Below are 12,502 nucleotides of genomic sequence, written 5' to 3'. Positions count from 1 at the left end.
AAAGGGATTCTTTAACGTGTACCATGTTTAAAGGGATACTTCAGGATTTTGGTAATGAGGTCCTTTATCTACTTCCCCAGAAATCAGATGAACTCGTGGATAATACTTCTATTTCTCGGTGTCCAGTATGAAGGATGTTGCTAACTATCACTAGCGCAATTTCTAACTAATGTTCGCTAGCAGATACCACAGACTTCCAGTCATTGTGCTAACGCTAGTTAGCATTGGCTCACAAAACGACCTCTAACTTCCTTTATACCGGACGCAAAGACACAAAAATGATATTCATTTAAACATGGTTTATGTTAAAGTATCCCTTTAAGTTGACACCATTTAGTGAGCTTCTACAGATTACAACAGTCCGTCTGTGTGCGCGTGCGTCGTCCGGCCCGTGTCTCACCTACGGTCTGAGTGGGTCTGAGGGAGCAGGGCCTAGGGTCGGAGGTCAGGCTGCTAGCGTCAGCGTTCCGCGTGGCGAGGGGTTTGGCCACAGGGGCCGTCGACCTATCACTGGGCTCGCCTGTCCAACGCAGCGTGAACTGGAGAGTAGGACCCTTGGAGAACGTCTCAAACGGAGGGAGGAGCTACAGAAAGTGGGGAAGGGAGAGAGAGAGACAAAGACATGAGTAAAGGGAAGTGCTGACCTCTTCCTGTCTGTTCAGAGAGGAAGACCAGGGGCCCAGGAGGAGGAGTCACACACTAGTGATGCACCGTATACAAAACTTCTGTACTTTTTTGATACAATCATTTTTATTTTCGGTACTTCTGCCAAATGTGTCTCACGGATCAAATCTGTTTATCAACGCAGTCGATGTCACCCACGGAGTGCACCACTCAGCCTGTACTGGGAGTCTGGGCTGCATCATGTTAGATCTCCACTCAGCCTGTACTGGGAGTCTGGGCTGCATCATGTTAGATCTCCACTCAGCCTGTACTGGGAGTCTGGACTGCATCATGTTAGATCTCCACTCAGCCTGTACTGGAAGTCTGGACTGCATCATGTTAGATCTCCACTCAGCCTGTACTGGGAGTCTGGACTGCGTCATGTTAGATCTCCACTCAGCCTGTACTGGGAGTCTGGGCTGCATCATGTTAGAGTACCACTCAGCCTGTACTGGAAGTCTGGGCAGCATCATGTTAGATCTCCACTCAGCCTGTACTGAGAGTCTGGGCTGCATCATGTTAGATCTCCACTCAGCCTGCACTGGGAGTCTGGGCAGCATCATGTTAGATCTCCACTCAGCCTGTACTGGGAGTCTGGGCTGCATCATGTTAGATCTCCACTCAGCCTGCACTGGGAGTCTGGGCTGCATCATGTTAGATCTCCACTCAGCCTGTACTGGGAGTCTGGGCAGCATCATGTTAGATCTCCACTCAGCCTGTACTGGGAGTCTGGACTGCATCATGTTAGATCTCCACTCAGCCTGTACTGGGAGTCTGGGCTGCATCATGTTAGATCTCCACTCAGCCTGTACTGGGAGTCTGGACTGCATCATGTTAGATCTCCACTCAGCCTGTACTGGGAGTCTGGGCTGCATCATGTTAGATCTCCACTCAGCCTGTACTGGGAGTCTGGACTGCATCATGTTAGATCTCCACTCAGCCTGTACTGGGAGTCTGGACTGCATCATGTTAGATCTCCACTCAGCCTGTACTGGGAGTCTGGACTGCATCATGTTAGATCTCCACTCAGCCTGTACTGGGAGTCTGGACTGCATCATGTTAGATCTCCACTCAGCCTGTACTGGGAGTCTGGACTGCATCATGTTAGATCTCCACTCAGCCTGTACTGGGAGTCTGGGCTGCATCATGTTAGATCTCCACTCAGCCTGTACTGGGAGTCTGGACTGCATCATGTTAGATCTCCACTCAGCCTGTACTGGGAGTCTGGGCTGCATCATGTTAGATCTCCACTCAGCCTGTACTGGGAGTCTGGACTGCATCATGTTAGATCTCCACTCAGCCTGTACTGGGAGTCTGGACTGCATCATGTTAGATCTCCACTCAGCCTGTACTGGGAGTCTGGACTGCATCATGTTAGATCTCCACTCAGCCTGTACTGGGAGTCTGGACTGCATCATGTTAGATCTCCACTCAGCCTGTACTGGGAATCTGGACTGCATCATGTTAGATCTTCACTTAGCCTGCACAGAAGATACCGGTAGCTTCCAGCTTTGTAGGCTAACTTTCCTTGCTAGCTTACAGCTAAAGCTAACATTTCACTACCACTAGTGGGTCATACGCAGGACCCTATTTGTAATGTGAATTCACATCATTTCATGATTCATCGTTTATTTTTTTTTTAAATGGCTGTTAATGTTTTTACATTTGTCACATTCCTATTTTAAATGTAATGATATTGAACTTATCAGATGCCTAACTACTGAACAGAGCAGTAGCTGAGTTTATCTGTCTGGATCAAGAGCCATTCTGGGACTTTGGTTAATATACCTTTTATTTAACCTTTATTTAACTAGGAAAGTCAGTTAAGAATAAATTCTTATTTACAATGACGGCCTACCAAAAAGCAAAAGGCCTCCTGTGGGGACGGGGGCTGGGATAAAAAATTAATTATTAAACATATAGGACATCACACACATCACGACAAGAGAGACAACACTACATAAAGAGAGACCTAAGACAACAACACAGCATGGCAGCAACACATGATAACACTGATGTTGTTTTGGTATGGAGTAACGTGACACTAAACCTGGTATCCAAGTCCACGTTCTGGTCTGGTGACAACACACACGTACCTTTCCATCCAGGTTCGTTTCCCAGGTGGCTCTCTTCTTGTTGACAGGACAGTCCACCATCTGCTGCATAGACACCTCATACTCTCCATCTAACAACTGCAGACGCCTACACACACACACACACACACACACACACACACACAAAACATTAGCAACAACAGATACAGCCCATCCAACAACTGCAGATGCCTGAAAGGAGGAAGGGACATTGGCCGTCTTCCAGAGCTTCAAATCAGTGATGCAGAGTGAGTCGGTTTTTGTGAAGAACGGTGATTTCTAGATGGCCAACTGCAATGCAGTTGTTGTGGAACAAGCCCCACAGTCCGCCAGAGACGTGGAACAAGCCCCACAGTCCGCCAGAGACGTGGAACAAGCCCCACAGTCCGCCAGAGACGTGGAACAAGCCCCACAGCCCGCCAGAGACGTAGAACAAGCCCCACAGCCCGCCAGAGATGTGGAACAAGCCCCACAGCCCGGCAGAGACGTGGAACAAGCCCCACAGCCCGCCAGAGACGTGGAACAAGCCCCACAGTCCGCCAGAGACGTGTGCAGCGTATGAGAGGAGAATGAGAAAGAGACAGAGTGTGTGTGACAGAGTGAAAGACAAATAACAAGAACACAACCCTGTGTGTGTGTGTGTGTGTGTGTGTGTGTGTGTGTGTGTGTGTGTGTGTGTGTGTACCTGTTCTTATCAAACACAGTCATCTGAGCTACGAACGTTGTTTCTCCCACTTCTTCTTGTCTGACGGTGGAGCTTCTCTTCTTCCTGTTACACACATCCTCTGTACCAATACAAGACTGGGGTTAACACACACACACACACACACACACACACACATCCTCTGTACCAATACAAGACTGGGGTTAACACACACACACACACACACACACACACACACACACACACCCTCTGTACCAATACAAGACTGGGGTTAACACACACACACACACACACACATCCTCTGTACCAATACAAGACTGGGGTTAACACACACACACACACACACACACACACACACACACACACACACACACACACATCCTGCTAGCTAGCATTAAACCTATCTTAACATAATCACTAGTTAACTACACATGGTTGATGATATTACTAGTTTATCTAGCTTGTCCTGTGTTGCATATAATCAATGCGGTGCCTGTTAATTTATCATCGAATCACAGCCTACTTCGCCAAACGAGTGATGATTTAACAAGCGCATTTGCGAAAAAAGCACTGTCGTTGCACCAATGTACCTAACCATAAACATCAATGCCTTTCTTTAAAATCAATACACAAGTATATATTTTAAACCAGCATATTTAGTTAATATTGCCTGCTAACATGAAATTGTGTCACTTCTCTTGCGTTCTGTGCGAGCAGAGTCAGGGTATATGCAACAGTTTGGGCCGCCTGGCTCGTTGCGAACTAATTTGCCAGAATTTTACGTAATTATGACATGACATTGAAGGTTGTGCAATGTAACAGGAATATTTAGACTTAGGGATGCCACCCGTTAGATAAAATACGGAACGGTTCCTTATTTCACTGAAAGAAAAAACGTTTTGTTTTCGAGATGATAGTTTCCGGATTTGACCATATTAATGACCAAAGGCTCGTATTTCTGTGTGTTTATTATATTATAATTAAGTCTATGATTTGATACAGCAGTCTGACTGAGCGGTGGTAGGCAGCAGCAGGCTCGTAAGCATTCATTCAAACAGCACTTTCCTGCATTTGCCAGCAGCTCTTCCCAATGGTTCAAGCATTGAGCTGTTTGACTTCAAGCCTATCAACTCCCGAGATTAGGCTGGTGTAACCCATGTGAAATGGCTAGCTAGTTAGCGGGGTGCACGCTAACAGCGTTTCAAACGTCACTCGCTCTGAGACTTGGAGTAGTTAAAAGGAACCATCATGTTAAAAGGAACCACCAGCTTTCATATGTTCTCATGTTCTGATCAAGGAACTTAAACGTTAGCTTTCTTACATGGCTCATATTGCACTTTTACTTTCTTCTCCAACACTTTGTTTTTGCATTATTTAACCCAAATTGAACATGTTTCATTATTTATTTGAGGCTAAATTGATTTTATTGATGTATTATATTAAGTTAAAATAAGTGTTCATTCAGTATTGTTGTAATTGTCATTATTACAAATAAATAAATAAAAATAAATAAATGTAAAAAAATTGTCAGATTAATCAGTAGCGGCTTTTTTTGGTCCTCCAATAATCAGTACCGGCGCTGAAAAATCATAATCGGTCGACCTCTAACACACACACACACACACACACACACACACACACACACACACACACACACACACACACACACACAGTAATGTCTGAAACACAAAGAAGACTGGAGTTTCCTCCACCCACCATCTACCCTACTGACATGTAGTGTGACTAACTACAGCACTAAGCCTACCTATATTCTCATTGGTCTGTCCATTGACCAGTCCGTTGTGCTGCGTCCTGCCTGGTCCAGACACTCTGAACAACAGGGAGTAGGACTTGACCGTGTGGCCGTTGCTGGCATCAAACTCACTACTGGACACCACCAGAGAAGGACAGGAGCCTGGCTTGGGCTGACTGCTGGAAGTGCTGCTGTCTGGGTTCAGAGGCACCTGCTTCTTCCCTGTAGGAACCTGCTTCACTGGACAGCTCACATCCTGGAGGTGGGAGAGAAACAGGGAAGTGTGGGAAGAAAAGAGAGAAAAGAGGATGAGAGAGATAGAGGGATAAAATGAGAGAAGATGTGAGCGCACACACACTTACACGAACACACTTCCATTTGAGTCATTCAGACGCTCTCACTCTCTCTCTTACCTTCCTCTTCTTATGACAGACTTTAACCAGCAGCACCTCTAGAGAAACAGAGTTCTGCTCATTCTCTGAGTCTACTGATGACTTCTCTGTAGAGGGGATTAAGAAGAGAGCAACCGTCAGGATTAGAGGGGATTAAGAGAGTAACCATCAGGATTAGAGGGGATTAAGAAGAGAGTAACCATCAGGATTAGAGGGGATTAAGAAGAGAGTAACCATCAGGATTAGAGGAGAGTAACCATCAGGATTAGAGGGGAATAAGAAGAGAGTAACCATCAGGATTAGAGGGGATTAAGAAGAGAGTAACCGTCAGGATTAGAGGAGAGTAACCATCAGGATTAGAGGGGATTAAGAAGAGAGTAACCGTCAGGATTAGAGGGGATTAAGAGAGTAACCGTCAGGATTAGAGGGGATTAAGAAGAGAGTAACCGTCAGGATTAGAGGGGATTAAGAAGAGAGTAACCGTCAGGATTAGAGGGGATTAAGAAGAGAGTAACCGTCAGGATTAGAGGGGATTAAGAAGAGAGTAACCATCAGGATTAGAGGGGATTAAGAAGAGAGCAACCGTCAGGATTAGAGGGGATTAAGAAGAGAGTAACCGTCAGGATTAGAGGGGATTAAGAAGAGAGTAACCGTCAGGATTAGAGGGGATTAAGAAGAGAGCAACCATCAGGATTAGAGGGGATTAAGAAGAGAGTAACCGTCAGGATTAGAGGGGATTAAGAAGAGAGCAACCATCAGGATTAGAGGGGATTAAGAAGAGAGTAACCATCAGGATTAGAGGGGAATAAGAAGACAGTACAGTAAGGGAAAAAGTATTTGATCCCCTGCTGATTTTGTACGTTTGCCCACTGACAAAGAAATGATCAGTCTATAATTTTAATGTTAGGTTTATTTGAACAGTGAGACAGAATAACAAAAAAATCCAGAAAAACGCATGTCAAAAATGTTATAAATTGATTTGCATTTTAATGTGGGAAATAAGTATTTGAGAGAGATATATATATATATATATATATATATATGATATATATCATCCCTGCAAACATCAAGTTAAACACTTACCGACTTTATGAAAGAACCCAGTGAAGGTGAGTTGTAGGTGTGAAGCCAGGCTGGGGACAGAGTTATACAAGAGTTACCAAAAATACCTTAGATCTCATTCTTTCAGGTGTGAATGGGTTTTTGGGACTGTGGATATCAAGCTCTTTGGGAGTTAAAGTAATAATCCACTCAAAAACTATATTCTGGTATTTTACCCATTGATACAGTCCCATTTTGTTCTGCAAGTCAACGGTCAAGTACGGGACATTGGCCTGAAGAACTTTCAACAAGGAAAGTGTAGCAGGCCACATCACTGTATCAACAGTGGACTAATGGAAAAAGACCAGAGCTGTGTTCGAATACCCATACTAACATAGTGTATACTAAATACTTAATGAGTACCCATTCTAACATACTGTATGCTACATACTTAATGAATACCCATTCTAACATACTGCATACTACATACTTAATGAGTACCCATTCTAACACAATGTATACTACATACTTAATGAATACCCATCCTAACACACTGCATACTACATACTTAATGAGTACCCATTCTAACACACTGTATACTACATACTTAATGAGTACCCATTCTAACATACTACATACTTAATGAGTATATACTATTAGTTAATTCTAGTATACTGTAAACAAACGGTATTGTTTCAGTTGAGCGTACTAGCTGTTCGCCTGTCAACCGGAAGTTGATGCTGTTGCTATGCAACCTCTTGCAACCTCAGACTTGTTTACGTGCTGCTGTGTGATTTTGTTGCTAACCTTACTTTGCTCCATGACAACTTTACGGTTTTAACTTTTTAATTACCGTTTATACTTTGAGTTTTTCCCCCTCACTCAACTTTTTTTTCCACTCTGGACGTTTTATCTGGACGTGGTTCGTCAGGACCTCTAACAGCCGAAGCTAAGTAACATTAACATGATGCCTTCTAATTGCAGTCGCTGTACTCATAATATACAGGAGAACAATCGCCTTACGGCGAGGATAGATGTGCTGCGAGCCCAGCTTCAGACGCAATCGTTAGGCAAGGGTAATTTCAGTGTAAGAAAGGATGAAAAGGCGTCTGTGCCACCAGTAAGTACAGATAGTAACGTTAGTATAAACCCCCTCGCACGGTCCCCGCAGCCGGACAACTTTCTCATGGCTTCTGGAGGGAAACGCTGTAGGAATGCTCAACCGGTGTCGCTTATTCAGCCGACAGAAACTTTCAACCAGTTCTCCCCGTTAAGCAACGAGTCGGAGTTAGAGGCCGAGCCTTCTCTGGTCTCTACTCCTCCCGTTCCGGGGTTTGAGACGCTGAAGCCTCCCACCATTATCTTTGACAAATTGAAAACCCTAGTCATTGGCGACTCCATTACCCACAGTATTAGACTTAAAAAGAATCATCCAGCAATCATACACTGTTTACCAGGGGGCAGGGCTACCGACGTTAAGGCTAATCTGAAGATGGTGCTGACTAAAGCTAAAACTGCCGAGTGTAGAGAGTATAGAGATATTGTTATCTACGTCGGCACCAACGATGTTAGGATGAAACAGTCAAAGGTCACCAAGCGCAACATAGCTTCAGCGTGTAAATCAGCTAGAAAGATGTGTCGGCATCGAGTAATTGTCTCTGGCCCCCTCCCAGTTAGGGGGGGTGATGAGCTCTACAGCAGAGTCTCACAACTCAATCGCTGGTTGAAAACTATTTTCTGCCCCTCCCAAAAGTTAGAATTTGTAGATAATTGGCCCTGTTTCTGGGACTCACCCACAAACAGGACCAAGCCTGGCCTGTTGAGGAGTGACGGACTCCATCCTAGCTGGAGGGGTGCTCTCATCTTATCTACGAACATAGACAGGGCTCTAACTCCTCTAGCTCCACAATGAGATAGGGTGCAGGCCAGGCAGCAGGCTGTTAGCCAGCCTGCTAGTTTAGTGGAGTCTGCCATTAGCACAGTCAGTGTAGTTAGCTCCACTATCCCCATTGAGACCGTGTCTGTCTCGACCTAGGTTGGGTAAAACTAAACATGGCGGTGTTCGCCTTAGCAATCTCACTAGAATAAAGACCTCCTCCATTCCTGACATTATTGAAAGAGATCGTGATACCTCACATCTCAAAATAGGGCTACTTAATGTTAGATCCCTCACTTCAAAGGCAGTTATAGTCAATTAACTAATCACTGATCATAATCTTGATGTGATTGGCCTGACTGAAACATGGCTTAAGCCTGATGAATTTACTGTGTTAAATGAGGCCTCACCTCCTGGTTACACTAGTGACCATATCCCCCGTGCATCCCGCAAAGGCGGAGGTGTTGCTAACATTTACGATAGCAAATTTCAAATTACAAAAAAACCACGTTTTCGTCTTTTGAGCTTCTAGTCATGAAATCTATGCAGCCTACTCACTCACTTTTTATAGCTACTGTTTACAGGCCTCCTGGGCCATATACAGCGTTCCTCACTGCGTTCCCTGAATTCCTATCGGACCTTGTAGTCACAGCAGATAATATTCAAATTTTTGGTGACTTTAATATTCACATGGAAAAGTCCACAGACCCACTCCAAAAGGCTTTCGGAGCCATCATCGACTCAGTGGGTTTTGTCCAACATGTCTCTGGACCTACTCACTGACACAGTCATACTCTGGACCTAGTTTTGTCCCGTGGAATAAATGTTGTGGATCTTAATGTTTTTCCTCATAATCCTGGATTATCGGACCACCATTTTATTGCGTTTACAATTGCAACAAATAATCTGCTCAGACCCCAACCAAGCAGCATCAAAAGTCATGCTATAAATTCTCAGACAACCCAAAGATTCCTTGATGCCCTTCCAGACTCCCTCCGCCTACCCAAGGACATCAGAGGACAAAAATCAGTTAACCACCTAACTGAGGAACTCAATTTAACTTTGCGCAATACCCTAGATGCAGTTGCACCCCTAAAAATGTTTGTCATAAGAAACTAGCTCCCTGGTATTCAGAAAATACACGAGCTCTGAAGCAAGCTTCCAGAAAATTGGAACGGAAATGGCGCCACACCAAACTGGAAGTCTTCCGACTAGCTTGGAAAGACAGTACCGTGCAGTATCGAAGAGCCCTCACTGCTGCTCGATCATCCTATTTTTCCAACTTAATTGAGGAAAATAAGAACAATACGAAATTTCTTTTTGATACTGTCGCAAAGCTAACTAAAAAGCAGCATTCGCAAATGGAGGATGGCTTTCACTTCAGCAGTAATAAATTCATGAACTTCTTTGAGGAAAAGATCATGATCATTAGGAAGCAAATTACGGACTCCTCTTTAAATCTGTGTATTCCTCCAAAGCTCCGTTGTCCTGAGTCTGCACAACTCTGCCAGGACCTAGGATCAAGGGAGACACTAAAGTGTTTTAGTACTATATCTCTTGACACAATGATGAAAATAATCATGGCCTCAAACCCTTCAAGCTGCATACTGGACCCTATTCCAACTAAACTACTGAAAGAGCTGCTTCCTGTGCTTGGCCCTCCTATGTTGAACATAATAAACGGCTCTCTATCCACCGGATGTGTACCAAACTCACTAAAAGTGGCAGTAATAAAGCCTCTCTTGAAAAAGCAAAACCTTGACCCAGAAAATATAAAAAACTAATCGGCCTATATCGAATCTTCCATTCCTCTCAACATTTTTGGGAAAAAGCTGTTGTGCAGCAAGTCACTGCCTTCCTGAAGACAAACAATGTATACAAAACGCTTCAGTCTGGTTTTAGACCCCATCATAGCACAGACTGCACTTTGGAAGGTGGTAAATGACCTTTTAATGATGTCAGACCGAGGCTCTGCATCTGTCCTCGTGCTCCTAGATCTTAGTGCTGCTTTTGATACCACTGATCACCACATTCTTTTGGAGAGATTGGAAACCCAAATTGGTCTACACGGACAAGTTCTGGCCTGGTTTAGATCTTATCTGTTGGAAAGATATCAGTTTGTCTCTTTGAATGGTTTGTCCTGACAAATCAACTGTAAATTTCGGTGTTCCGCAAGGTTCCGTTTTAGGACCACTATTGTTTTCACTATATATTTTACCTGTTGGGGATGTCATTCGAAAACATAATGGTTAATTTCACTGCTATGCGGATGACACGCAGCTGTACATTTCAATGAAACATGGTAAAGCCCCAAAATTGCCCTCGCTAGAAGCCTGTGTTTCAGACATAAGGAAGTGGATGGCTGCAAACGTTCTACTTTTAAACTCAGACAAAACAGAGATGCTTGATTTCAAGGTTTTACTGCTAACCTACAAAGCATTACATGGGCTTGCTCCTACCCATCTTTCCGATTTGGTCCTGCCGTACATACCTACACGTACGCTACGATCACAAGACGCAGGCCTCCTAATTGTCCCTAGAATTTCTAAGCAAACAGCTGGAGGCAGGGCTTTCTCCTATAGAGCTCAATTTTTATGGAATTGTCTGCCTACCCATGTGAGAGATGCAGACTCGGTCTCAACCTTTAAGTCTTTACTGAAGACTCATCTCTTCAGTGGGTCCTATGATTGAGTGTAGTCTGGCCCAGGAGTGTGAAGGTGAACGGAAAGGCTCTGGAGCAACGAACCGCCCTTGATGTCTCTGCCTGGCCGGTTCCCCTCTCTCCACTGGGATTCTCTGCCTCTAACCCTATTACAGGGGCTGAGTCACTGGCTTATTGGTGTTCTTCCATGCCGTCCATAGGAGGGGTGCGTCACTTGAGTGGGTTGAGTCACTGACGTGGTCTTCCTGTCTGGGTTTGTGGCCCCCCTTCGGTTGTGCCGTGGCGGAGATCTTTGTGGGCTATACTCGGCCTTGTCTCAGGATGGTAAGTTGGTGGTTGAAGATATCCCTCTAGTGGTGTGGGGGCTGTGCTTTGGCAAAGTGGGTGGGGTTAGATCCTTCCTGTTTGACCCTGTCCGGGGGTATCGTCGGATGGGGCCACAGTGTCTCCTGACCCCTCCTGTCTCAGCCTCCAGTATGCTGCAGTGTCGGGGGGCTAGGGTCAGTCTGTTATATCTGGAGTATTTCTCCTGTCTTATCCAGTGTCCTGGGTGAATTTAAGTATGCTCTCCTTCTCTCTCTCGGAGGACCTGAGCCCTAGGACCATGCCTCAGGACTACCTGACATGATGACTCCTTGCTGTCCCCAGTCCACCTGGCCGTGCTGCTGCTCCAGTTTCAACTGTTCTGCCTGCGGCTATGGAACCCTGACCTGTTCCAGACCTGCTGTTTTCAACTCTCTAGAGACAGCAGGAGCGGTAGAGATACTCTCAATGAACGGCTATGAAAAGCCAACTGACATTTACTCTTGAGGTGCTGACTTGCTGCACCCTCGACAACTGTGATTATTATTATTTGACCATGCTGGTCATTTATGAACATCTTGGACATGTTCTGTTATAATCTCCACCCGGCACAGCCAGAAGAGGACTGGCCACCCCTCATAGCCTGGTTCCTCTCTCGGTTTCTTCCTAGGTTTTGGCCTTTCTAGGGAGTTTTTCCTAGCCACCGTGCTTCTACACCTGCATTGCTTGCTGTTTGGGGTTTTAGGCTGGGTTTCTGTACAGCACTTTGAGATATCAGCTGAAGTAAGAAGGGCTATATAAATAAATTTGACTTGCTAGCTTGTTAGCATAACAAATAACTAGCTAGACATTTTACGACTTCGGGTGTGTTCATAAATTCAAATCTGGAGTGCCAGAGTGCACCCTGGGCCTTCGTAAATTCAGAGCGTTGTCAGATTGTCCGTTTGTAAATTCGGAGTGTTTGGCCCTCAGAATGTTCAGAGAGCACTCTGCCAGGCAGTGTAACTGGACGCTCCGGCCGAGGAGTAGGGTTGATCCGAGCCTTCTGACCTCAC

The 12,502-nt window shown here is 45.0% G+C and overlaps 1 protein-coding gene across 1 annotated transcript in view; it reads right to left on the bottom strand.

Annotated features, from left to right (window-relative positions):
- Positions 1 to 12,502, bottom strand: part of LOC115152830 (polycomb protein suz12-A) — a 33,608-nt gene that overhangs the window by 15,362 nt on the left and 5,744 nt on the right. Inside the window, exons 5-10 of the mRNA XM_029698098.1 lie at positions 6,649 to 6,698; positions 5,587 to 5,672; positions 5,186 to 5,429; positions 3,442 to 3,541; positions 2,760 to 2,865; positions 401 to 584 (exon numbers count right to left, since the gene is read on the bottom strand). Of these exons, the coding sequence (XP_029553958.1) occupies positions 401 to 584; positions 2,760 to 2,865; positions 3,442 to 3,541; positions 5,186 to 5,429; positions 5,587 to 5,672; positions 6,649 to 6,698 (770 nt within the window). The remainder of the gene's footprint in view (positions 1 to 400; positions 585 to 2,759; positions 2,866 to 3,441; positions 3,542 to 5,185; positions 5,430 to 5,586; positions 5,673 to 6,648; positions 6,699 to 12,502) is intronic.

This window comes from Salmo trutta, chromosome 1, assembly GCF_901001165.1.
Source record: "Salmo trutta chromosome 1, fSalTru1.1, whole genome shotgun sequence".
Taxonomy (NCBI): domain Eukaryota; kingdom Metazoa; phylum Chordata; class Actinopteri; order Salmoniformes; family Salmonidae; genus Salmo; species Salmo trutta.
The sequence above is the reverse complement of the archived record's forward strand: the minus strand, read 5'-3'. Positions and strand labels throughout refer to the sequence as shown.